The sequence below is a fragment of the Stigmatopora argus genome, chromosome 9 (assembly GCF_051989625.1).
Source record: "Stigmatopora argus isolate UIUO_Sarg chromosome 9, RoL_Sarg_1.0, whole genome shotgun sequence".
Taxonomy (NCBI): Eukaryota; Metazoa; Chordata; class Actinopteri; order Syngnathiformes; family Syngnathidae; genus Stigmatopora; species Stigmatopora argus.
Window position 1 is genome coordinate 12,339,206 of NC_135395.1, and position 27,418 is coordinate 12,366,623.

The window sequence follows — 27,418 nt, forward strand, 5'->3', positions numbered from 1 at the left end:
CTTTAATTACAAACTGAATTAACCAATTGGCTGCCATTGACATTTAATACTGATTGCTGAAATTCAATTCAATTCAATTCAATTCAATTTTATTGGCGAAAGAAAAGCACAAGGCTAAGGGCCATGTAACGAAATGAATTCATTGCAGAGCTATAGAAAATAAAAACTCATAACTTATTACTACAAAAAGATTAAACACAGTTTATGATCCGAATGCGAATGTGAATGCAACCAACACATTCGTGTGTATTCTGGAGCGGAAGTGTAACAAAAGCTGGTTTACTAATGCTGCTAACAACAGCAGTTCCTCAGAATTTTTCTGGGAAAATTAGCAGATTAAAGGTCACTCTTCTTTATAAAAGAGTCGACGGACACTCTTCCTTATTCACAAATACTACATCAGTGACAAGGTAAGCTATCAAGCAATTTATTCAATATGATTCATTTTTAATTTTATAATCTAAACCTAATAAAACATAACATGTTTAAAAATTCAGTGTATCTGTACGTAATGTGTAAAGTTATATAGCCAAATTGTATAGTATAGAATGGTATGGTAAGGTATGCTATGTTATTTTATGCTATGATATGGGATATTAGAATTTGTAATAATGAGACTATATTTTTTTCCATGCAGATGAATTTCATTGACTTCATCCTTATCTGTGCATTTCTTCATGTTGGCTATCAAAACCCAGTTAAATCTTGGACCCTGCAACCTAACAGTACGTTTGATTACCATAAAAAAACACTTCAGAGGAAAATTCAACTGACCGCCTTCTCACTGAGTGTATTTGTTTTTCATGTAGTTTTGGTTTTGGAAGTAAATGGAAAGGTGGGCCAGCAAGCCCTCAAGTGCCTGCACTCACCAGACGACGCAGTCAAGGGCGATGACAAGGATATATTATGGAAGCAGAACGGTAGAGACGAGACACAGAGGGGTAATTCATATCTGGTGCATCTAGAGGAGAGTTTGGGAGGGGGCAACTACAGCTGCCACAGCACCGACGGTTCTCTTCTCAATCACACCGTCGTCCTTATTAAAGAGGACATCAACGAGAGAAAGAAGATACTGGTGAAACGTGACAATGGTAGTGCTATTAATCCACTACCACATTTCAACATGTCAAAATAGTACTTCAACTTGCACGAAATGTTTGTGTTGATATGTCTTCGTATGCGTAGGGGATTATTTGAAGTGCTCGACTCAAAATTTCGAAGGAGCATTCCATTGCTCATGGACCTGGCACAGGACTCGGGTTGGAAAAGTAGCACTTATCAAAGTTGGACGGTAAGCTCACAGACTTTTAGCCACGGTTCCTGTCTCACTTTCCAATAATAACATACGACTCAGGCTCACTTCAGTAATGAGAGGAACAGCCAGAAGCAAAAACATATTTAGAGCCAAATGTGCATCCTTGGGTTCAGTTTTATGATTGAAGAAATAGTGTCAAATGAATGATGCTAATCGTATTGGCCACAGTAATAAAAAAAAAGTGAATCCTTCTATTGTGTTTATTCAGGGAGACAGATGGTGAATGTTCTGTGGATAGCAGTGGACTTCACTGGTCATGCTCCTCCGATCATCTCAACTGCACTGTGGACGCGACCGGAGACGGGGTCTCCTGCGTGGACAAGCGACATTGTGCATTTGCAGAGGAGAAAAAACACATTTCCTTCAAAGTCTATGTTAGGACAAATGGTTTCCTAGTGGAAGACTACTCCAAACACTTCTACTTGTCTGAAATTGGTAAATGTCATGTTTGTGTAATAGATATTTTTACGTTATCCCTGCTTTGATACACCCCAGATTTTGGAGCTACGGTAAAATCAGAATGAAAATATTTATCTGTCAGTTAAAGAAGATTGTTTTGTCTTTTTATGTTTTGTTTGGAAAACGTCACTGTTGTGAGCGACCGTTTTGTAGCTCACTGATCGTATGCTTTGATCCAATTCCACCTCCCTCTGTTTTGTTCTAACAGTGAAACCTGACAAAGTGACAATCAAGAGAGTCAGCTCAACAATGATAGAATTGACTTATCCGGACTCGTGGAGCAGTCCCTATTCATACTTTCCTCTCATTTTCCAAGTTTCGCAGAGCAGACTTGCTTGTAAAAACTGCGACAACCCCTGTGGTGACACAACAAGTGCAGAGGTAAAGATTACATTGTAACTGCAACAAATTAAGTGGCATACATTTAACTATTGGAGTAAGTACCACAAATGGTGTCTATAAGTCTGTGAAATTGTTTTTTCTCCATCAGACTTTGATGGTGAACCTGTCAAACGCATGCCAGGTTCCAATCAAGAAGAAGTGGACTGTCTGTGTCCGAGCCAAGGACGCATTCTGCAACTCGCAATGGAGTGAATGGAGCCATCTTACGTCAGTATAATGTTGGAATGATATGTTATTCACTTATTCTTTAGCAGACTTTTGAACGTTTAAGCACACTGTGACATGTCACCCATTCATATGCCCTGCATTTTCATCTTGTTTGAAATATATTGTAGTTATTCGTGTGTTCATAAACATGACCTCACTCTGATTGTTATAATGGTAATAAGACCAATCCAATAAGAAATTGTTGTTCATCAATATTCCAGTACAGACTGAAAAAGAAGGGGAAACGCAAGCACAGAAAACCTACCATCTGATAATTTGTGGGAGAGATGAAAAGAGGGACCTGGACATCTTAAGGAACTGTATTTATTGTATTATGTATTTTTGTGTCTTAATTTTATTATTAAAATGGTATTCGTAGGTGTAATTGAAGATTGTTTGCCTTGTTGATACAATTGTAATGAGCCTAATGATGAAATATATTTGTGCCTAAAATGGGTGTCGTGTGACCATGCTGGTGTGCAAAATAATGATATCTCAAAAATGATCTTCTACTGAGAAAGGGGTCAAAATTTCCTCAAGCCGTTCAGTTTTCCCACCACAAAACCAATTCAAGATGTCACTTGCTGGGACAGTCTCCAGCACCCCCACAAACCTTGCTAGAATAAGCTGAACTGAACTGTTTGACCAACCTCGTCTTGTTTTGAGTCAGTGGACAAAATATTAGGAAAAACTTTTAATTTTTGTCTCCTCTCATTTTCTGAACCCCTTTATCACCACTAGGGTTTAGGGGGTGCTGGAGCCTATCCCAGCTGATTTCGGGCAAGAGGCGGGGGACACCCTGAATTGGTGGCCAGCCAATCGCAGGGCACAAGGAGACAAACAACAATTCACGCTCACGCTCATACCTAGGGGCAATTTAGAGTGTCCAATCAGTCTACCATGCATGTTTTTGGAATGTGGGAGGAAACCAGAGTACCCAGAGAAAACCCACACAGGCCCGGGGAGAACATGCAAACTCCACACAGGTGGACCGACCTGGATTTGAACCCCTAACCCCTCAACCTCCGGGCCGCCCTCAATGAACGATATAGTACAGACCTGGGCAATTCGGTCCTCGAGGGCCGCTGTGGGTGCAGGTTTTTGTTCCAACCGATCCAGCATAGACAGTTGAACTCATTAGATTTCTGCTGAAACAAGGAGCACCTGACTGCAATCCACTAATTGCACTTCTACGATACTAGATTGGTGGAAAGGTTTCCTCACGTGGGTTGGAACGAAAACCTGCACCCACTGCGGCCCTTTGTGGAAATAATTGCCCAGGTCTTATATAGTATGACATTATTATTGCAAGAAGCAAAATGACTCGTGCAATGTCTCTTTTGTGCCACAAGAGGGCAACGTTGGCCCAAATACCGAAAGGTAAGGTTTCACATGGCTTTCCATGATATATACTATGTATTTTCACCGCTAGTAAATACCTATTTATAGTACAATGTGCATAAATACATGCCTATAGTTTCCATTATTTTCCAAATGCACTACTTGACTACATTATAACTCTACATATTAACCAAATTAGAGACTGCACTAATCTGCATATTAATCTCACTTCCATGTGTACGCGTGCATATTTGTCTTTTTTTTCTCTTAATTTTATGGCGACAAGAGAGTATATTGTTAGAGGCGAGAGGCACTCTCATAAACATATGTCTGCCTTTTACAACGGGTCATTTTACGAGTCTTCAATCCAATCAGGCCATTATTATCATCAGCCCAAGCTTTTTGATATACGACAACATCTGGCGGCGCATGCGGTCGTTGGCTCTAACTACTCCTTTCTGATCACTTAGCTCCTTCGAGATGAGTTTTAACGCAGATGTTTTTATGGGCCGACCCATATGCGCTCTCGCTTTGTAGCCCAGCCAGGGAGAATGTTGCCAAACTTGGTCTGCGTGGGCTGCGATGGACGTCGGTGTTTTGGGATCATCGGGAGCCAAGTGACATCTCTGTTTGTGGATGGGCATGCGTCTAATATTTGGGCTAAGTGCGTGTGTTTATGCAGTGTGTGTATGTGTTTGCGTCTGTTTGTTAGCGGCCCGGATATAAATATAAGCCGCCCGTGGGGCCTTCACTGACCCGCATGCCGACCGAGGCAGGCGGATCACGGCGAGCCACAATCAAACAAATGTGCTGAAGGATACCTCTGAACGTGTGTGTGTGTGTGTGTGTGTGTGTGTGTGTGTGTGTGTGTGTGTGTGTGTATGTATGAGTTTGAGTCTGTGTGTGTGTGTGTGTGTGTCTGTGTGTGTGTGTGTGTGTGTGTGTGTGTGTGTGTGTGTGTGTGTGTGTGTGTGTATGTATGAGTTTGAGTCTGTGTGTGTGTGTGTGTGTGTGTGTGTGTATGAGTTTGAGTGTGAGCGTGTGTGTGTATGAGTTTGAGTGTGTGTATGAGTTTGAGTGTGTGTGTGTGTGTGCGCGTGCGTGTGCGTGCGTGTGCGTGCGCGTGTGTGAATGCGTGTATTTCTTTCTTTTTTTAAATCAGCAGTTAGAAGAGTGTGTACTCACGTGGGGAGATGCTACAATTGCTCAGCATGAGACATTAGGAGATAAAAGATGACATTCATGACTGTTACTTGTTTTGAGTCTTAAAAGAAAATAGGACGACATGTTAACAACAAAGAATTTGGAAGATAATGAAATAATATAAGTATCTTTTAATTGTCATTTCAATTTAGTATTAAGTGGGTATTCCTATTGATTAGGTGAAAAGATTTTGTAAGCAATATACAAGATATGCATCATTCAATATCATGTACCATTATTATTATACCATTAAATTAGATCTTCAGAAATTATATATGAAAATCGTTATAAAATAACCTGCCTATTCCGCTCAATATGTTTATTATGGTGGTGCAGCATCTGGTGTATGCAATGAAGAAATTTTAAAAAAAATCTCACCACTGAACCATTTACACCTACTCCACTATTGTTTTATATAAAAAAATAACATCCTGACACTGTGAAACGCGAGTACTGTATGATATTATTTTTTATAAATGCAAAATGTTTGCTCCAGGGATCTCATTCAGGCGAGTGTGTGCATGGCTAGCAGTAAAATCCTTAGGAAACCACTTTCGAGTGTGGTGCACATAAAGTGCAATGCATTTCTTTCTTGTTATTCCATGTCTGCAGTTATTTCTTGGCTTGTGGCGATGCTGTGGGACAACTGTAAGACGAAGCACAGATGAGCTGTAATCCTCACATTCATGTTGCATTCACCACTCGGTCCCAAATGATTTATGTCGTGCATCAAATCGAAGCTCTCTGTTCTCTTCAGTTGGATTGAAACAGAAAAATCTGCATAGTGTCTTTGTTTCCTTTTGTTGTTTTGATTTATTTATTATTTTGATTGAATGAATGTGCATGCAAGTTTGGGGAGGACATCATGTGTTAAAAATTACATGTGTTCTTAAATCATTAGAGACACTCAATTAATTCATTGGCTGATTTTAATGGTAGTAGATGTCCAATCAATTTTGAATCTCGCTTTTAAAATGGATTGGACGTCTAGCACCGTCAATGGCACTAAAATATGAGGTTTTACCGATGATTGCATTTCTGTTTTTCTTTATTTTAATTGTACTATTTTTGATCATTCTGTAATGTCATAGTTTTATTTATCCATAGTATAAGATAATAATTGCACACCAATTGTTAATACTGTGGCCTGTACATGACCAAAAATGATGTCCACATTATAGGACGACAGCTTTTATGAGGTCAGTTTTTTATTTGTATTTCTCTTTTTACTGAGCAAAATGCACTTGCCTTATAAAACGTTTGACACATTACACGACCTATCACGTAAAATAAAACGGACCTCATCAGAAATCTGTTCAAATTGGAACAAATTCATCCCATCCAGTCAATATATTATTCATTGCACTCATAAATAGACACCAATTGAAGCATTTTCCAGCAACGATGCGGTGTTTTCCCCTTGGTGCTTATTGACATTATACTCAAACGTGCACAGATTACTTGAATGACTGGAGTGTGTATCGTTTGTCACGAGCAAACGCGCCCACTCGGAGACCCAGCAGAGGCGCACGGTGGGCGCGCACGCTCACGCCGTGCACAGCTTCTCACTAAGTGGCTGGGGCGGGACACTGCAAAGTGGTGGAAATAGGGAGGGATTGGGGGGCTGGGGGGGTGGTTAGGTGGTATTCAAGCGGTCTCGTTGGTGGACAGCTGATTGTCCGTCTTATTAACCGTGTTGAGGTGGGGCGGAGGGGGCGGTGCTCTCCTCCTCTCAGGCCACGCCCCCTCGCCCACTCCTCTTTCGGCGTGCCACGGAAGGTCTAAAGTGATTCCTCTGGGAAGAAAAGAGCGCAAACCACGCGAGTCGGAGCTGCTGAGGAGCCGCAGTCGCTGTAAGCTGAGGAGGATTGCCTCCATTTGCGCCGGGGAAGACTCCGAGAATAAAGCAACAGAGAGAAGAGCGATGTCACCTGGGTGTTTCTTCCTCACCTGGACTGTTTGTTTCCAAAACTGACATTTTGCATTTGTTTTTGGTTTTTTTTCCCCTTTTTGTTTTTGTTTGTTGTCAGCTTGCACCTTGATCCACGGGAGTGTCGCAGCCTTGTGTTCTACCATTTCGCTCTCACTGTGGAGGCTGACAAGCGCTCGCCGCTTCCACATGTCGCATCTTTTGTTGACTTTGAGAAGCGCTAAAGTGAAATAGAGCGCGCGACACCTCGCTCATCGTGACAGCGCCTTCAAACGGAGAGTCATAGGCAAAGAGAGAGAGAGAGTGGGGGGTGAGACCGAGCGAGGGAGAGAGAGAGAGAGAGAGGGAGAGAGAGAAAGAGAGCGTAAAGGTGCGTTTTGATGTTCGGCATCCACGAGAGCATCCACAGGAGTGGGAGTAGTATGAAAGAAGAGCCCATGGTGGCCGGCATGAACGCGGTTCGGACATGGATGCAAGGTGCCGGAGTGCTGGACGCCAACACAGCCGCCCAGAGGTGAGCCCGAGGCGGCCTGCTGCGAGATGCGAGATGCGAGAGCGAGGAGGGGCGGGCGAGGGAGCCAAACGCGATCGTCGCGTCTGCGGCGTTTAGAGCTTCACGAGCCGGTACCACTTGGGGCAGCACGCGGTCCCAGAGGACACAGTTGTTGGATCACCACAAGCACTGTTCTTGCCTTTTTTTTTTGGTCTTCATCAGTTGATCCGATTCATGCCAACAGGACTTAAGCGGCGTCAATATGCGGCTCACTGCAAGCAACTTTAGGCGTGCAAGCTTCAAATGTCAACTTTAAGTTTTTATTTTTTTGAATCATATTTCGCCATGTCACGCATATTTTTAGTGCGGGTTCTTTTTTGTCGTTTTATTTAAAATCCACATTATTATTGATTGACTGCAGGCCTGGTTACTAATGATATTCTTAATTCCAAACATTTTATTCTGTTTGTTCTTTAGGTAATAGCTCGACAATTGGAGTTCAAACATTGTTTAAGGCAGGGGTGGCCAAATCTGGTCCACGACAGCCCCATATCCAGTCTATTTTCCATGTCTCCCTCCAGCAACACACCTGAATCAAATCATCGGTATCGGTAAGAAGCTTCTAGACAGTTTGCTGATGAGTTGATCATTTGATGCCGGTGTGATAGAGGAGGGAGATATGGAAAACAGACTGGATAGGGGCTCTCGAGGACCGGACTTGGCAACCCCTGGTTTAAGCATTAAATCATCACATCACACATCAATTTAAGTTTTTTTTTAAAGCGATAATATAAATTGAGTTTAAATCCTATTTATGCGTTCCCCACTTGTTTTAATTATTAATATTATTTTCTTTTTTAAATTGCAACCGTGGCGCTGATTTTGTGACTCCCGTGTCTGCAGCGGAGTGGGTCTGGCCAGGGCACACTTTGAGAAACAACCCCCTTCTAATCTACGTAAATCCAACTTCTTCCACTTCGTGCTGGCTTTATATGACCGGCAGGGTCAGCCGGTGGAAATCGAGAGAACTACATACATTGATTTCGTGGAGAAAGAAAAGGTGAGTTGAAACTTTTTTTTAAAAAATGATTTTAGTTTACACATTTTTAAAAAATCTAACCTTGGTGGCTTGTTTATTTGTATTGGTGTGTGGGGTACCGGTGGCCGGCTTGTTTAATCAAAGTAATTTATTGCAAACAAACAAACAAAAAAATCAAATGTCAGGACTGTCACAACAGGCGTCGTTGCAAGTCGATAATAATGTGAGCTTTACCATTGAGTTTTGCAAAGTGCATGAAACCACGTATCCATTAATTATATGAAGACATTTTACTGCACTTTTTGGTGCTTCCAGAAAACACATTTAATTAAGAAAAAAAAAACGAAACGAAGGTTCTTTTTATAGAGTGAACATGTTATTTATTTTAAAAGCTCGGATAAAAATGAGAGTTTAAATGGAAACGATGATTTGTCTGTTTTTATTTCCTAATTTACTGATCGATGTTAGAAAGATCGTTTATTATTTTAGGATGTGTCATTTCAAAATGGACAATTGTGGATCACCGTAATGTAAAGGAAGTTCGTGTATTTGCTTATGAATAAAACATTTAGGAGCGAGATACGCACGTGATTTATATTTTGAATAGTAAAAAAACAAAACAAAAGCAAACCACTTTGAATGTAACTATTCCTCTTCTTTGAACTCTAAATTGTTAATTATTGTTAATAGTAAATTGTATTGTAGGAAACACCGGGAGAAAAGACCAACAATGGGATCCACTATAGACTTCAGCTCCTCTACAGTAACGGTGAGTTTCCTGCCGGAATTTTTTATACAACGCACCGAGTTATATAGACTTTTGCACTTAAAGCAGATAGCAAATGCCTTCCAGTATTTGATGCTTTCATGTGAAATAAGATTTCTTCATACTAATTTTGGATAAATTAATAGGAAGATTGAATTTCATTAAAATGCTTAACAAATACTCGCATCTTAATTGTTATAATTGCAATAATAATATTTTTTTATGAGTGCAGCATGTTTCAATCAAACCTCCAAATTTTAAAGCACTTTTAACCATAATTCGAAACTAACGTCTTCTTTCCTTAATTGAACTGTATTACATTTTAGGAACGTATATTGTTTTGACATGCATAAATTATTTCACAGGGATTGTTTTTTTCCACATTTTCAAGCTAATTAAAAATGAAAAAGGGAGAAGGAGGTGGGGGATCATTTGTACTTGTAAAGTTGAGATTGGTGCAGCTTTTAAAAATTGCTCCTAAATTAAAACAAAGCAGTGTTGCCTCTGTTGCGATGTTATATCATTAAGAAAAACTTCCTGTCTGTCTCCAAGGCATCAGAACAGAACAGGACTTATACGTACGACTAATCGACTCCATGACAAAACAGGTGAGAATGTCCATTTCACTATATTGCCACAGATTTCAACTTTACTGCATTTCCTCACTTGTATTGTCTTAAATCTGAAACGAACCCCGTTCCTCACCCCCCCACCCAGTGTCTAAGACCCTCAACTTCAGCCCAGCACAGCCAGTGTGATAAACGACCTGTCTTACCTGTGGAATACATTTACGAAGGCCTGAGAATGTAGAGGACACGTGTCCTCCTATACCCTACCTCCGCTTATAGCGGCCAGTAACTAGAATGTGCAATTTTATAAGCATCTGTGTGTAGTTGTGAGATACGCTTGTCGTATGTGTGTGTAGAATGAAGGAGTGTAAGAGTTGGGGAGAGACAGTGATGCATGCCAGCTCACTCTTTGAGGACCTTGACCCTCATTTCCTCAATGTGAAACAGAACAAACTCGATCCCAGAGTTAGCGCCAATCACATCAACAAACGCAAAGACATACATATGGGCTGACACTAAAGTGTGCGGATTCTTTGCTGCGATGAAACAACAGTGACAAAATTAAACTTTTTGAAGTTTGTAGGATATTAGGTGGCTTTATAAAGGGAACTGACACAAAAGGAGAGGCTTGGATTTTTTTTAAAATGAGGGTTTACGTGTTTATGTGTGTCCATGATCATGGCCCTTGGGAGCATGTTGAGTGGGGTTGCAGGGGAAAACCACACTACAATTTTGGATGCTATATGGAGCAGATGGTGCACTATACTCCAGTCTGGCAGCCCAACTGCTCACTGTTCACCACACATAAACATACATATACACGCAAACACGTTTATACACACAGGACAACGCAGGGCACGGACAGAAATGAGTGTAAAAAGAGAGCAGGGTTCCCACGATTCAAACTATTGCAAACACCCTTGAATGTTTTTTCTTTGTGGATATAAGATCACACTAATAAAAAATAAAAAAACATTGAAAAAGTTTTTTTGCATTATTCCAGGCGATCATCTATGAAGGCCAGGATAAAAATCCAGAAATGTGCCGGGTTCTGCTGACCCATGAGATCATGTGCAGGTAAGATGCAAATGTTATTTTTGTCCATATTCAGCCTTATTTTTTTTAAAAATGAAGGTGTCTCTGTTGGAGTTCAATGAGGGCAAAGATAGGAAGAGCAGTGCTAAATTACTCTAGAAATCTTATCATTTTCTTCAAAGTGGGTTGAGAAGATTGGCCCTGGCCTATTTCTGTTAGTAGGGGTGTGAGAATATATATATATGTGTGTGTGTGTGTGTGTATCCTTCTCATGTTCAACTAATTAGGACAAGGAAAAGCTCATTACTCAAACTCATCCTCCTTAGTGTGCGTTACATTCACGCTTTGCATCGTCCTGACAGTGAGCTATGCAGCGACGAGGCCACGCTCAGACTGCGCGTTAAAATACACCCTCACACACTCAAACAAGCAGACCCCTGTCACATAACAATAAAGGTATCACACACAGCCGATGACCATCTAAAAATACTGTATGTCGACTTACAAGTCGAAATAAATGGCCTGTGGCACTTCCTGGTTATCACACAAGGCAATTTAGACCACTTGTTTTCATATGCTGCAGGAAACGGCCCCAGATCAGAAATCTGATCTGGCTCTGCAAGCCTCCTGTCCTGGGGGACGCAAGAAAGTAGGGGGAGGGTCAATCTCACTCCCCATTCTCTTTTGTGTATTTCTCCACCTCCCATCAACATAGGTACACACAGACCTGTAAATGTGCAGGCGCATTGCAGGACAGGCGAGAAAAGAATAGGTATAGATACGGAATAGGTGTATTTTTTTCTTTTTTTAGGAGACGAGCGGCACCCCAATACGCTTACATTGTGCTTCAGTCAAATCATTGGAAAATGGACTCGTCACATCAGTATGCAACCCCCTTTTTACCCAGCATGCACTACTCCCCAGGTCCAGTGGGACCACTCTGTGACCCACTTCTGAGGCAGAGAAAGAACGAGGCGGGATAGAGGGAGGGGACGAGCTCTGAGGAGGAAAAATAGAGAACGTGAGATGTCTGTTCGTGTGATGTCTGACAGAAATGGAGCTAACCTGAGTACCCGAGTGTGATTGAAGTTCCTATCCAGTTTGAGTCGAGCACACTGCCTTGGCGCGTCTACCAACTGTGGCCCAAAGTATCCTGTTGATACCTTTTAACGTTTTTAAAAAAAGTCCCAGGCCCTTCTCGCTTCTCTTTCCTCCATATATCAAGTCACACATGATTATTTCTGTGCGTTCTTTACATTTCATTGGCTAACTGCCCTCTTGTCACCCCACAGTCGATGCTGTGATAAGAAGAGTTGTGGAAACAGGAACGAGACCCCGTCTGACCCGGTGATCATCGACAGGTAGGCAAAGTTTGACCCGTGCGGGGAAGATGTGTCGCGTGTTGACATTTGATGAATCAAAAAACATCGAGTGAAAATGTCACAAGGCGGAGATGTGTGATTGGTTAGAGGGAAGCGGAACACTCAGTTGTTTACTTTTCAGCAGTTATAATCTGTGTGAGCAAGATGCGTGTAGCAGCAGTAAATACCAGCAGCATGCATGTGTGTGTGTGTGTGTCGACTCCTTCATGTGTGGTCACACACAATGTTTGAGTGGTTTAGTTGATGTCTTAGCTGATGAGCAGTTAGAGTTACAGCTCAAGATGTGTATTGCTTGATAAATGTTCACCAACCCAAGACATCTTGTTGTTTTTAGGCCGCACCCCTTGCACTTTTTCTTCAAGCGTGCGGTGGTCCTCTTGTCGTCATAAACGACCAATGATTAATGCAGCAGCTCACGTGATTTGCACTTCGCACAAGAGGAAAAAAAAGGAAAACCTTTGCATGGAGACAATCTGGCCTCTGTTGTTTGACCCCCCTAGGGTGATTATTCCTATTTTATCTTGATGTTTAATCATTATTGCTAACTTTAAGAAAACACAATAGTCAAGCACTTTGCACTTTCTGACCAGGTGAAAAAAAACATTTGCTACTTGAGTGTATATGTCGAGTCGTCATGTACAAGAGTATGTGTGTGTTAATGAGGCAGTGACCTGTGCTATATGATGAACACAGCTGTCCTGTTCTCACTGCTGCTCTGTCAAAAGCTACTCTTTTACCTGTGTATGTATGGGTTCCGTGTTTGTGTGTGTGTGTGTGTGTGTGTGTGTGTGTGGGCGCCACACTGGTTCCGCTCCAGTGAAGTGGAAGGCCTCACCTCAGTGCTCCCTGAGACAGCTGCACCCAACCACATGACTTTAAAAACATGCCTGCCCATCACTCTTTGCCGCAACCATTTTGGTTTTTATGCGCCCGTACTTGTTGCATTTCTCATCACTGTTACTGCGTGTATTCATTTATCCGCCGATACGTTTGGAGCAGTGGCAGCTATAAAGAAGCTGAATAGGCGACTTTCCCAGATTGAGCGTGCCATGGTCGCTCGGTGGATTTTCTCCCCTGACGCTTAATGGCTCAGGTGTGCCAAGGCCACGTTCAAGCGGCAACAAATTAGAGCAGGCGTAAGGGGGAAAAAAACGCCTTATCTCCGCTTTCCTCTTCGACGAACACGCTTCCTCGATAGGAAATTGGGTCAGGTGAGAGGAGTGTGATTCGGGGTGTGCAACTGGTCACCCGAACTGAAAATTTGAGAGGATGCATGTTTATATATTCACTCATTTAGCATCCTGGCAGTTGTAAGTAGGGATTCATAATCAAACAAACAACTGTGACGCTGAAGCTGACTCAATTAACATGAGCCCCCCCTCCAAATTCATAAAGAAATACCATCAGCAGCCCCTCTCTACCCTTGAAGTTATTTAGTTCGTTAAATAAGGGCTCGTTAGTTCACTTCTGTTCGCAGAGATGATTAGATTTTACAGCCCTAATTAGCTGGGCTAGCTCAAACTCTTGTGAAAGAGTAATGGGTCTTATTGCCTAATTAGCTCTCTCTCGTTAAGATTGGAGAAACAGGCCATGGCAGCAAAACCGCAGGAATGAGAAAAAATAAAGGCAACTAATGAGAAACTTATTTGATTGTTAGGAGAACAAATCAGTACAGTGAGCATATCACTTTGGGTATACATAATTTTCACTAAGAGACATCTTGTACAAATTTGTTAACTCACTGCCAGCCATTGACGTCACAACACGTCCATTCCTTTGCAAATGATTTAGTCCTCCACTACCAAGAAACTCTTTAACTTTACAGTGGGAGGATGATCGGGCATCTATCACTGTCAATGGTAGCCAACAAGTTAAGAAGTTGCGTTCGAAGTGAATTGGTTTACCTTGGCAAAGGTGTGTCAGAGGACGTGGCGGCGATAGGTGAGATGCTTCTGTGTGCCTCTCTCTGTCTTCCCCAGGGAAACGTGGTCCACTTTAGCCTCTTATAGAAACAGGATAATATGAGGGGGAGCCCTTAACCCCTTCACCTCCACTTTCAGCTCTCCTCATCAGTCCTGCTTAGCGCAAGGTTAATTGTATGCAGACACTGCCAGTCACTCTGTGCTTTGCTTGGATGGGCCCAACACCATGAACACATCTCCCCCTCACCCGTGGACACCTTTGCTATCTCTTTGCATAGTTTCTGTCAATCCGTTTCCTGCTCTTTCCTGAACCGGCTGCGAGCATTTGATTGCAGACTAATCTGTCAGCTCTGCTTGCTGCCTCGCGCCACCTGTGTCCCTTTCTTGCCCGTTCAGTTCCCGTAGGGTTTCCGCAGGGAGTCCCCCAAATGGGCTTTCCCCTCTGCGGCTGGAGATAAGTATCCATAGGACATAAAGGCCACCCTAAAACTGCCCATAGATGGGGAGGTCATTTCCACCGCACAGAAGAGAATCACTTTGTGTGATTTAAGATTATTACAAGATAACGGATATAATAATTTCAGTTGATATAGATCAGTATCCTTCAGTATCCAATATAGGCCTGCATCATATGAAACATTTTCAGGGAGAAAGTGAGAATTATTTTTTTTAACACTACAAAGTATTTTAGTAGGTTACGACAAAGTTAAACAATTAGGGCTTCAAATGTGCAACTGAAATTGCATAATTAATAATAATTGCTGATTAAACATTGCATGCCTGTAGTTGATCTCAATGCAGTGAACATAGTGTGTTGTGATGCTACTCCAAAACAGAGGACAAATAAGTGTCCTGCTTGAGGCTGTGATGTTCTTAAAATTCCAGACTGATCTGCATAAAACTGGATGCATGGCCACCCTAAAAACTGTCCGCGCATCCTTCTTACTATGTTTTGGTGTGTGTGTTTTGAGGTGGCCGTGTTTACATGCAGAGGCAATGTTATTTCAGGTTGATTGCTGTTTTCAAGTGTGTGCTCATGGGTGTTTGTGTTTGCGCACGCTCCTGCAGCACGGTGTTGATGTGGCCCATTTCCTCGCCTGCGCGTCCCTGCCTTTGCATCGGCGTCGATGTTGCTCGTTTCCCTGGGAGTGTGTGCGGTGATAGAGGCCATTTCCTGGCGAGTGTGTGTGTGTCTTGAGTGAAGAATGTCGGGCAGGAAGTGCTCCTCCCGGGGAGGATGATGTCATGGCGGTTTCCTGTTCTGCTATTGGAGCTGAGTGGCGAGTACCAGATTTTTTGATCACCTCTTTGCAGCTTCACTCTCCTGGCGACATACGCGCGAGGCGGGAATACTCCAGGGAGTCGGGCATGTTTTGAAAATGTTGTTTTGCAAGCTTGTGTTTGTCACTCTTCTGCTAATTGTCTCCCTTTAGTGGGGAAGCCCCTCATTGTTTTGGTCGTTGTTTGGATGCACTTCCTGAGGTGAGAGTTCATGTGTTGCCTTGGCTGAGCTAACGTGCGCTTGTGAATAATGTATTTCATTGACTTTATGTCAGCTCAGCCAGCCCCCCAAGCCGAGCCCACCCATGTTTAATTCATCCGTCTCATTTGTGTGTCCATGCGCGTGTGCGTTTCGGAGCGCACACGCTGGCGAATTTGTGTCATTTAGAGGCCCAGTCTGCACCTGTCCAGCCATTAGCTTGCTTCTAATTTGCATTTGATGCAAATGTGGTTTACTGGCTTTGCCTTTCCTTCCTGCAGCTTAGTTTCACTTTCACATCCATAATTTTGCCAACAAGAAAGTGAAAACATGCATGTGACCGTCAAGGATGACAGTGACATCATGTCATCGTTTATTTTCTTTTTACTTTTACAAATGCGCTTTTGAGGCAGTTTATTGCTAAGGAGACTCTTTTGAAGAAATCAGTGTGGAGTAGGCTGCTGTTTTTGCACTTGACTTTCACACTTTTTGCAGGTTTTGGGGTCAACAGCAGTAGACATTTGTGGGGCATTTCAAAGACTTGGCTTCAAGCTGCTTGTGTGAGGCTTTGGGCCAAAGAGGCTGACTTACTGCCTCATCGATATGCAAAAGTCCCCTCCCTCAGGTGTTGGCTTTTCTAATAAGAGAACCAATGTATCCAGAGAGTTCTCACTGGCAGATAACCTCATTCCCAAATATGCATGGAGACATGCAGACCCTTATGAATCCACAGCCATGACTATAAACACCCACATACACAAATACATTTTGACCTGCAGTTCCCTGCATCTGTTTGGCTGTGTTCTTTCTTCCCTGCAGTGGTTTCCCCCCTCAGGGTTGGAAGAAAGCGCAGCCCCAGGGGACGGACGGCTGGGATGATTGACAGCAGAGAGTTTGGAGGTCGAGGAGTCTCTAAAACAGGGCTGCCTCTTTTTTCTCTCACCGCAGCACTGTAACCCCCAACAACTGCTGTGCTTTCACTTGCAAAGAGGGGGAAAAAACACAGCATTTGTGTGTTGGTTTAGTTTTTCCATATATGAGACATCAATTTCAAAAGCTGCTTTGGGACAAGGAAACAATAGGGGAGCTTATTTTAGATTTAAAAGTGTAAGTGTAAACTAGACATGAGAATGTGTGTTTATTTCCATGTTGTGTTGATGATGCTATCGCACTTTGTAGGTTGTAAAAGTAATACCCTCCAGCTGAAGCCAGGTAACAAACACTTTATTAGCGCTCATAAAAGGCAATTTACAAATGTCATAACACCCAAACTGGGCAGCAAGTAGCTCACATTTCTCCCCAAACTGCTTCGTCATTATTGTTTACTTTCCCTCCTTGACCTGCCGCTCTCCTTGGTCATCGTGCCAGTATTTGTTGTGTCCTGGAATGACAGGGTTTGGCCAGCCAGAGGCGCTCCAAATGAGTAGCGTTCTACTTCTCTGAAAGACATTTTTTGGTGCGGAAATTGCAGGCCCGGGAGATAGAGACAGAAGGGGAGATAAATAGAATGAAGATATATTTACCGTGCAAAAGGCCTTATGTGCATGTGCGTGTGTGTGTGTGTAAGTGATGAAAGAGTAACATTTTCCAGGACTTAGTCCATGCCCTAGAAGATGCGCTCAATTTGCTTTTCAAATGAGGCGTGAAGAGCACAAGCGTGTGCCTCTCAGTGTGATGGTATACTCGTCCCTGTTTGCGTGTGTGTGTGTGTTGTAGGAGCAAGGCTTTGTTTTCTCACCGCTGATGCCTGTAGACAGTCGGAGCACAGTTTAAGTGCGCTCATGGCCAATGTGTTACACGACTGTCTGTTTGGGCCTGTAATAGAAAAGACTCAGCGGCAGTGTGTCACTGAGCTGCATGCGATCCTTGATCCCGCCTTCTGTCTTATACACACGCACACACATACACACCCCAATCTCGGGCCCAATGATGCATTGTTTACTCCCGCTAAGTGAGAACACAGACTGTTCGTCTCATGCCAACTCGATACCCCCAGAGCTGGCGTCTCATTTCCTACTAGGCCGCCTCCATCTCAGCCCCTCTTCCAGGGAGGGTTACCTCAGCGTCGTAGCCCAGGATGTAAAACCAGGTGTCCAGGATGAGCGCTGTGTTGACCCGCTGTGCTTAAACGCAATGTATAGTCTGTTGATTGTTTTTCATCAATCTGCTCAGGAAGAATAGATCGTTGGCTAGCCGATGTCAGCATCGCTCTCAGTTTCACACGCCACAATGGAAGGAAGACCTGCACGGCATGGGGGAGTAGGGGGGTCGATGCTGGGATTAGGGAGGTGGTGTTGGGGGGGCTATGTATGTACAGCTACATCGGTGCAAGGCAACTAAACAACACTGGGAAGACCTTTTTAAGATTTGACATTTCTAGTCTCATTGGCTATCCTCGTTGGTGGTAGACGTCCAATCCAGTTTTTAGGGTGGCCATGCATCCAGTTTTATGCAGATCAGTCTGGAATTTAAGGAAAATGACCATATTAGGGGACATCTATTTACTTAAAAAGTTCATTCCAAGTATATTGGTAGTCATGTGTGTGGTTTTAACTGACTAAACTATTATTTTCTCCATTATTAGACTAGGGCCGGGCAATCTAGCCCCCCATCAAAAAATAAATAATGAAACATTGTCCAAAGATCTAAAAAATGTACCTTTTTCATAGTTCCTTCTTTGAGCAACCGTCATTGGCATCAAGGTCATTTATACCGTGTTTTTATCTGTCTTTTTAAGACAGTGATCTCGAATAATATATGCTGCAATGTTGAGGTAAACAATTCTTCAAGTGAAATAATTAATACCTAGAGCAGGCACGTCCGCAACCACACAATTATGGTCAACGGCAGCATTCATCAAAGGAATGTACACATTCCATCCTTCTTAATATATTCTCCATTTTTTTTAAAGCTTTGCATTAATCATGGACAAATGAGACCTTGCTCCTGTCACTGTTTTTTCTTCAAAAAGCCCAGCTCAAATTTAGAGGCCTTTGTTTGTGTTTATGTAACTGATGAGGGAGACAAAGTAAGGCGTAGGCAATTGACTGAGACACTTTGTTGTTTTACATTGCCTCAGCCCTTTTGTGTCTGCGCTTGTTTGTTTGTTTGTTTGCTGAGCGGCTTGACCTCGCTGAGAGGAGCGTTCACTCCTTGTGTTCGCCATGCTGACTGCCACCCGTGTGTCTCTCCTCCACTCTTGCTCTCTGCCCCTTTTGACGATGTGTTTTTCTTTGGTCCTCCCACTCATAACTCCTCTTTTTCTTTTTTTTTTGGTGGGGTGGGGGGTAATCACACGCGGAGTCTTCCCGCTTTTGAACACCCTTCCTCGCGTCTTTGTCGGTTCCCGCGTGTGGTGCGGGGGTGAGTCACGGTAATTATCCCAGTTATTGGCTTCTCCTGCATAGGGGCCTTGATTTACATGAGGTGACATTCAGTTCAAACGCAGAGACCTTCGCAGCCTTTTTGGGGAAACAATTAACAGTGCAGCGTTCGCCGGTATCCTCCTCTGCCTCTGATACGCCACTCCCTCGCTCTCTTCCTCTGGCTATTGTCTTCACTAATACACAAGACTCCCAGGCATAGATGTTAGCATGTAAAAATACACAAGTATTATTGTCCCAGTGCTGAGAGCAAAACATACATGTATTGCTGTCCAATGAAAAACATTGATTTTCTTATATTTACTTTTAGCCAAACAATGATGTTGGGATTTTTCAAACAGTTTGAACAAGAGCAATACAAAACTTACATCATGTAAGGATAGGAGCTTTCAATAATAACGTTTTGCAGTCTTAGCTCATTTGTATATTGCTGTCAATGGCAGTGAGTGAGTTAAATATTGTAGCAGAAACATCAGTAATGAAGAGATGCAGCGATGACAATCCCGCAGAGAGATTTGATCCTTTCAAACATTTCATCAGCCTGCTTTTTTTGGGTGCTCCCAGCACCTACGGGGCATAGCATTTGCATGCAATCTACTCGAGGTAATGTAATGACATGCTGCGATATCTTCCAATTTTTGTACTTGGCAACGACACTAAGACATAACATGTTAAATTGTTTATCTGCCAAAGATGGAAGGAAAAGTCTGAGAAAAACAAACCAAACATGTTTTCATAAAAAATACCAAGCAACAAACAAAAACACATTTAAAAATCACATATTTGTCTTTTGCTGTGGCCTGCCTACACTCCTAATATTTTTGCCAGTCAGGGTGTGAGAGGCTGCAGCTGATTGGCCATTCAAATTTGTTTGAAAATGTTTGTTTAGTTTTAGAGATCCATGCCTCAAGTGATTGGGAGCAAGCCCTCCTAGGCCCACCCATAGTGATGGATGTGAAGGCATCACATTGCCAACAAATAAGATTACACAGAAGTCATGACCTATCAAGTTCATGAAGAATTTTTGTATTGTACTTGGTGACTGCTCTTATGGGTGTAACTATAAACATAATGTAGCTCTACCGATGGGTTAAGCAATAAATATTTGGATTAAATGAAAACAAAACGTTATTATTAATTCTTTTTTTTTTCATGATATTCTCAAAACGTTCGAAGCACTTTCTCACACAGCCTTTCCTTCCTACTTTTGTAGTGTTTTTCTGCAAGTGTTCATTCATTCCTTCATTAACAGTTATTCAAGCGTGGCCATAGCAAAAGCTCCAGTGAAATCCTTCAATCGTATCTAATTTGTAGATTGAAAGATCCCGATCCTGACCTCAGATAATCCCCGTCTCCCTTATGCCTCCCCGCCAAGGGTTTCCATTCCTCCCGCATTCAAACACGGAGACAAACTTGCAAGCGTTGGCGTTAATGAAGCGCGTCTCTCTTCTGTCATGACGCCTCTGTTAGTGTGACAAGATGTTTACACGAACAATCACGATGGCGCCTCTGATGCGGGCGGGGATGAAAGTAGACGAGAGAGCGGGAGAAAAGCGGAGGCAGGGACGTGATGGCGAGTGTCTGCTTCTTTCTTTTTGACAGGGGGACGCTTGTAATGGTAGACCGCTGAGCTCATACACACAGACATGGGGAGGATTCACCAGCCACACAGAGGGAGATGTACCTGTAGAAAAAGGCTCTGGGGGAAAAAGAAGAACAACCATTATGGAATCCAAAGGAAAACAATTAGATGTGCCCGTTTCCCCCTCGCAGTCCTGCAGTGTTGATTACAAATGAGCAAACCTGGCATTTATCACATTACTACAAACATTTATTAAAGCCGGTTTCTCTCTAAAGCTGCAGAGATAACAGTGGGTAATTGCAGAGACTGGCTCTATTAGTTAAGTATGCCTAATGTCACTGCCTCCGAGCATTAATGGACGCCGTAGTATTATGTTCCTGCTCTCATTACCGCCCCACTCCCCCTCGAACACACACATACGCACGCACACACACACACACACACACACACACACACACACACACACACACACACACACACACACACACACACACACACGCCTCTCCCCGCGCATTGACCCTGCAGCAGGAGTCTCTGCCATTCTAATGAGAAATGGAAAACACGGCTCCACATGCTCCAAGACACGCACACACACACAACACATGGACACATACTCGCCGGGAACCATTATAAGGGGACAGAAAGGTACAACACTGTAATCACACACGCCCTGGGAAACAATTGTGGCCTTATCAGAGTGATCACATTATAAAAGTTTAATAAACACCAAACGGCCTAATGGTGAATTAGCCTGAATCTGCCCTCTATTGTGCTAAACTATAATTAGTGATTCAACAAAGACAAACAAATGCATTTTTTCTCCCCCCAGTTTTCCAAATGCTATGCATTTGTGAGGTTTTTTAAATTATGTCCTTGGCTGGGAATTTTCAAGGAAATTTAGGATGATTTTTTTTGGGTTGATTTGTCAAGTTTCTTTAAGAAACACATTTCAGCAGCACTGTTAAAAAAATGCTAAAACATTGGATTTATGATAAACTACTAGCAAGAATTTTACTAAACGTGAAAACTCCCAAATTCAAATACACACAACAGAAACTGCAGATTTTATGGTATATTTTTTATGAAAAAAAGAGAAAATGATTTTATTTTGTAAATTGGCCGGGTGGTGGTGACCTCATTGCGCCCCTATTCTCCTTCATCTTCTTGGCAGTCAAGCTAAGCTACGGAAGACTGTATAGGAGTGTTGTGCATGTCAAAGGTTAGGAAAACTTTACTCCTTAAAAGCTTAAAAAGTGGCTGAAGTTCGAGTGGACTCCTCGGTAGTCAGCATGTTTGATTCCCACGGTAACGGCCCGGGTTGAAGCGGTCCAGTTGCATTAATTTAACAGTAAACTATTTATAGTTTTTCCTTTTTTTTCTTCTTTTTTTCTTTTTTAAATAATACTGTTCTGGCAACCACAGCAGTCGTTATTTTACCTTGACTGTAAGAATTTGCACCTTTTTTTCTTTCTTTTTAAAAAATTATTATTTTTTACATTGAGCGCTGCCACTGAGAGTAAACACACAAACACAACCCCAGGGTGGATTGTTTGGCTCGCACCCCAGTCTGCTTTTCTAAGTACCACTTGAGATGTATATGGAGAGAGGAGGATGAGTGCTTGAAACAGTTAAGGAGGAGGAGGAGGAAAGAAGAAAAAGACACAGGAAGTGATGGTGCCGAATGAAAAGGAATCAGTTAGTCAAGAGGGTGTGCCAGTGAACCCACCCACCCCCTCCCCAACACGCACACACACTCCTCATCTATACGCTTGTGTGTCCCCTTTTTTATTTGTCTGAGAGCATTTCCATGTATGTGGTAATTGACGTTAAATCGATGACAATTTGTAATTCACAATCGCAAGGACCTATCACTTTTTTATGGAGCCTCCACCCTCACTCATCAATATTACATCAGGACCCTGACGATCGTGGCGAGGTAGAAAATGGCTGAGGGGAGAGAATATGGCCCTAGTATACTGTTTGTGTGTGTGTGGAGGATGGTATTTGCTGAGGTTGTAGAAAGCGTCGCTTCCAGCATACACAAATGCGCAAACGCACACCTGACCCCACGTGTGTATATACACCCTGCCTGTGTGTCCGTGTGTGTGGTGTGACTTTGTGATGTGTTTATGTGTGTGGGCTTGCCACCTGAGTGACAGCCTAGTATCGATCGGTGGGAGGCCCCGTGTCATTAGACCCAGTATGGACCAGCAGGCACACGTGGAGGTCAGGGCACAGAGTTTGTGCATGTGACTGCATGTGTGCGTGTTTGTGAAGGAGGAGGAATGGTGGACCAAGTGTTCAGTAGTGACAGGCTCAAGCATCTGAAGGAAAATCAATCGTGTCATAAGAGGAAGGTTTCCTCCAGCCTTCTTTGTTTCTTCTGCTTTTCCTTTTTTATTCGACTTTTCAGTTAGGAGAATCTATAGTCACCCCACTTTAGACTCTAGATCCCACTTCTTTGTTTTTGCAAAGGAAAAAAAAAACTATTTTCGCACATAATCACGCAAACAATAGGACTCCCGGGTCAGAACAAAGGTTACATGTGTGATGTGTGGATCAATCCGCGAGGTTATCCTGGCAAAGGCAGCCATTAGTGACAGAACTGATCCTGGATCATCCCTCATTAACTTAAAGGGCAGCGGGGCTGTTTGTCCAGATAAAACAAAATGACCCGAAACCAGGGCCAATTAACTGAGAGCAATTGACAGCACTAGTCGCTTTGTTCATACCAAGTTTCAATGTAAAAGTAGTTGATCCAACTTTTGTTTTATGGTGAATCCAAGCTGTCCTTCACTTATTTATCATGAAGGATGGCCACACAACCACACAGACGAACACATGCACGCCGGGCAAGCATCCACCTGTTCTCCTCTCTCGCCTGAGGGCACTAGTATGGTGGATAACAGTTTGAGAGAGCCGGCTGCAAAACACTAATCAGACCTAACGCTGCCTAATTAGCACAGAGTCCACTGATTGGCTTACAGCAATAATTAACACAGGTGAGAATAATTAGCTCCCCATAGACCTGCGAGCGTGCGTGTGTACGCGCGGGCGAGTGTAAGATGTTATTATGCAGCCTGGGTCCCCAGTGAGACTTAGCAGGCAGAGAGAAGAATCAAACTCATTACAGAAACCAGGCCAACCTGTGTTAGGTGCTCCGCTTTCCCACACCCTGAGAATTAGCCACAGAAAGACCCACCTGCCGTGCACAAGTCCCCCCCCCCCCCTTCGCCCCTCTTGCTTACTTTGTCGGTTTTCCGCCTCATCCCTGTTCTCTCGAGCCCCCCTCCGTCAATGATGACTGAAGGTGCGTTTGAGGAATTTCACCGCGAGGTGAACCTGCTAAGATGAGATGAAACACAAGCATGGGGCATTTTTCTATCATATTCTGTCTTGCTGCTGGTGTGCTTCTCGCTTTTATCCCTCCTACCAGTCACTTCCTCTGCTTATGAAAAAAAAATGCTTTACAGTGGCGTTATAGCCTTCAAGCCATGCTCTTCTTCTCTATAAAACTACACAAGACATTACTTACCTGCTGGCTGTATATATAGGAAGCCTGACTACTATGAGAGAGAATGTAGGAGATAATGAGAAAGACAGAGATGGACAGACGAGGGAAAGAAATTGTGTTTTTGCAGAAAGTCTGGCCGTCGTTCATCAGTCTGTGTAGCAGCATGGTGTCTTCCTATTTTTACCAAAGTGCTGCTTCTTTGATCAAACCAACATCAGAGAGAGGAAGACATGCGCGCAGACAACGAGAAGTTTCTTTTTTTTTAATCGAAGCACAATTGACGGCTTGTCACTTTTAGCTCCGAGGCACCGACGTTGCCGAGTAGTTAGTGAGGTATTTCAGAACGAGATGGTGAAAAGTAACACACGCATGCACGCACACATACCTTCAAGAGCTTGGCGTGCTAAATAAATAACAAGCGACGATGTAAATTGGTGTTTTCCTGGAGTGTGTGGTTGCTTCTGGGATGTATTTTTCATGTCAAAACATTTTACAGTGGTTTAGGAGTGCATGCTTAATAAATGTAACCCTGCCCCCAGCATCTCTGAAACCGTGTGCATAAATACACACACCCATGTAGGGTGATATTCATTTGACAGAAATTCTACTGCTTGCAAAAGTGAGTCACAATTCATCTTATATGTTGGTGTTCAAATAGTATAATCATGGCTGACCAAATACTAAGAAAAGAGAATTTTGCATTCACACCTTTAGTAAACATGCCAGTGGGAAAACGTATATCTCGACGTGGGACTATTCCACTGAAGAAAAAAAATACTTATGTCGTGGCTGCAGGCGTGGAGGTGGGTGGGGTATTAACTCACCTGAAAAGGAAAGAAGTGGACATTTCTTGAACAATCCAACCTTGTATTTTCTGTACTGTTCTGTTGGTATGGTATTTATGAACCTGCATCACTTTATAAAGCGGTATAACAAAAAACTAACAAGAAATTAATATTCCTTAAACACCAGAAGTGTGTAACCAAACATTTCATGCAGCTTTTGCTTACTTATAATTGCCCCTGCACAGTATTTTTTTAAAAAAAATGAATGATTAAAAAATTTATACAGAAGGACCACACATTATTAAAGTGTGAATCAGCGTTAAAATACAAAAAAAAAACCTAACAGAGTTAAGATTTAAGTAGAGGAAAACTAATTCAAAGACGCATTGCTCCCCCACAACATAAAAAATATATATCACACTGCAGATGAAGCATAGACGCATAAAATGGTCTGCAACACAAAAATGCATTGTCCACATAACATAACTCGCTGAATATTGCTAAGGGAATTTTCCTCCAATATCCGAACAGTATACTTTGAACTTTAATTAATTTGACAGACTATTTACATGCTGTGTAAGGTGCTGCTGGTTAGCATTAGAGTTAAGAAATTCTACTGGGCTATGCTGTTAACTCTTTAATATCTGTACATGAGCAGAATTCTTCTCAAAAAGGTGGCGGTTGTCCTTGGGTTGCTGTGTTACATACTGTACTTTGAGATGTTCACATGAATGGAATGGATGTACTGACGAGCAGCTTAAAGCCATATAAGAGCTGTTAAAGTGGTGTTTATAGAATGCATTTGCATAGTGTTCATCGCTCATTCTGCCTACTGCCTCCTTCAGCACTCTCTCACACACACACACACACACACACACACACACACACACACACACACACACACACACACACACACACACACACACACACACACACACACACACACACACGCACACACGCACACACACACACACACACACACACACACACACACACACACACGCTGTGCTTTTCCCTCTTGAATACTTTCCACATGCCTTCCTGACTAAAGAAAAATGAAAGAAGCTTGATTGAGGCAAAACAAGGAAGGTTGTTTTTTTTCCATATTTCCTCTTTCAATAATTAATATGCATGAGTTTTATGGCCGCTTAAGATGCGATCAATTATTCATTAACAGCATGTTAATTGCATCCACAGTCGTGAATATTTAACCAAACGCTAAATCAATGGGGTCGAATGAGCAGCAATATGGACATTTTATAAGCTTTGCCTAAATTAGGTTAGGCTTTAATGAAAACCACAGACAACAGATTGTGAAGAAATATTTGGGGGGGAAAAAGTGATAAAGGAAATGAAGGAATTTGAAAGGGAGAAGCCTTAGAAAGAAGACATTTCGAGTAAATGAAAGGTTGAATCAGTCTTTAACGCTTAGCCTTTTCTTTAGTGTTTTCTTTTTATTCTCATTTCTCTCTATTTTAAATGGAGAAGATGTAATCTCTTCATCGCTGTCCATTGCAGCCAGCTTTTTTCTGCTCAAAGGCTGCAGACTCCTTTGTCCTGAAGCTGTGCGTAGACTTTGTATGTATATATGTGCGTGTGTGTGTGTGTGACAGTGGCGTCTGGACGGTGACATTTCTCTGCTTGGATAACCATCGAGCCCCTTGTCCCCCAGTCCGTCCAGCCATGACGCAGGGTAATGTCACCTGTCAGTCTTGAACTCCCACTTACAAGCGCTGTCCGCCACCTCCTCGTTCCCCCTCGCGCGCCCACCAAAACCACACGTAGCACCCTCTCACCCTGACCCGGCGGCGCCGCCCCATGCAAGACCTTAACCGATAGACAAAGCCTTCAGTGGCTCCGCTCTATTACTTTTGTCTTCCTCTGGCTATATGACTTCATATCCGCCTGCTCTTTTCACTGCCGTATATTGAAATGGCAGCCCCGCGTCCTATTACCCTCTTACATTTGCCCCTAGGACCTCCAACATGGAGTGGAAAGACTTCTTGTGATTGGCAAAGTCGAGGATGGGAAGTTAACTTTTTACTTGGACCCTTGTGCATTGAGCGCCTGTTTCCAATTACTTTCTCGGCACAGGCGGGGTGGAGGTTTATGCGTTATATGGGAATGTAATTGACTATAACTGCCCTCTTAACATTAACCAGGTGTACTTGCTGAGTGTGTGAGATTGGCCCTCGGGTCTTGGCCCATTCCAGTGTCTTGACTGTCTGCGTGTGTTGTTGTTGATGTATTTATACTGTGCCTCTGTGAGATGCTGCCCAATAAATATGGCATTTCTGCAACGTGAGCATTTGTAACTCTGTATATTTTAGGTGTCCTATTGTGTGTAGATATTGGAAAAAGATGAACTAATGGAAGCAGGCTACATAGTAAAAAAATAGGAGGAGGGGTTGAATTTACGGTAAAACACTGGCAGGAAACAGTAATACATACAGAAACAGTGTAGTGATTCAGTAACAGTGAATTTTACAGTGGATTTCTTTTTAGATTTTTTTAAAATTAAAAGTGAATAGTATAAAGGAAGAAAAATAACTGACATTGCAACTTTTAACAGCCTGGTCAACATGTAATCAGTTTTGATAGTGACCCCTTT

General features: G+C 42.7%; 2 protein-coding genes across 8 annotated transcripts in view; both read left to right on the forward strand.

Moving 5' to 3' along the window:
• The first annotated feature begins 369 nt into the window (after positions 1-369).
• il12ba (interleukin 12Ba) lies at positions 370-2,773 on the forward strand. 2 transcript variants are annotated; one of them, XM_077609751.1, is made up of 8 exons: positions 370-410; positions 638-725; positions 810-1,091; positions 1,186-1,291; positions 1,524-1,750; positions 1,983-2,155; positions 2,265-2,383; positions 2,605-2,773. In XM_077609751.1, exons 2-8 carry the CDS (start codon positions 638-640, stop codon positions 2,612-2,614), a joined length of 1,005 nt encoding a protein of 334 aa, XP_077465877.1. In that variant the 5' UTR covers positions 370-410; the 3' UTR covers positions 2,615-2,773. The 2 variants fall into 2 exon arrangements, with proteins under 2 accessions (XP_077465877.1, XP_077465876.1); XM_077609750.1 differs by having other exon boundaries at positions 2,610-2,773.
• A 3,854-nt stretch (positions 2,774-6,627) lies between these two features.
• The window catches only part of ebf1a (EBF transcription factor 1a), a 62,744-nt gene continuing 41,953 nt past the window's right edge, over positions 6,628-27,418 (forward strand). For 2 of the 6 annotated variants that reach the window (XM_077609491.1, XM_077609494.1), the window contains exons 1-6: positions 6,628-7,371; positions 8,254-8,410; positions 9,095-9,158; positions 9,708-9,763; positions 10,728-10,801; positions 12,052-12,120. In XM_077609491.1, coding sequence (XP_077465617.1) covers positions 7,238-7,371; positions 8,254-8,410; positions 9,095-9,158; positions 9,708-9,763; positions 10,728-10,801; positions 12,052-12,120 — 554 coding nt within the window. In that variant the 5' untranslated portion in view covers positions 6,628-7,237. The other 4 variants (XM_077609490.1, XM_077609492.1, XM_077609493.1 and 1 more) reach the window with 3 other exon arrangements.

Coding starts and splice junctions, on each gene's coding strand:
- il12ba (XM_077609750.1), top strand. CDS start 638: ATGAATTTCATTGACTTCATCCTTATCTGTGCATTTCTTCATGTTGGC. Junction 1,292..1,523: donor GCACTTATCAAAGTTGGACG/GTAAGCTCACAG, acceptor GTGTTTATTCAG/GGAGACAGATGGTGAATGTT. Junction 2,156..2,264: donor GTGACACAACAAGTGCAGAG/GTAAAGATTACA, acceptor TTTCTCCATCAG/ACTTTGATGGTGAACCTGTC.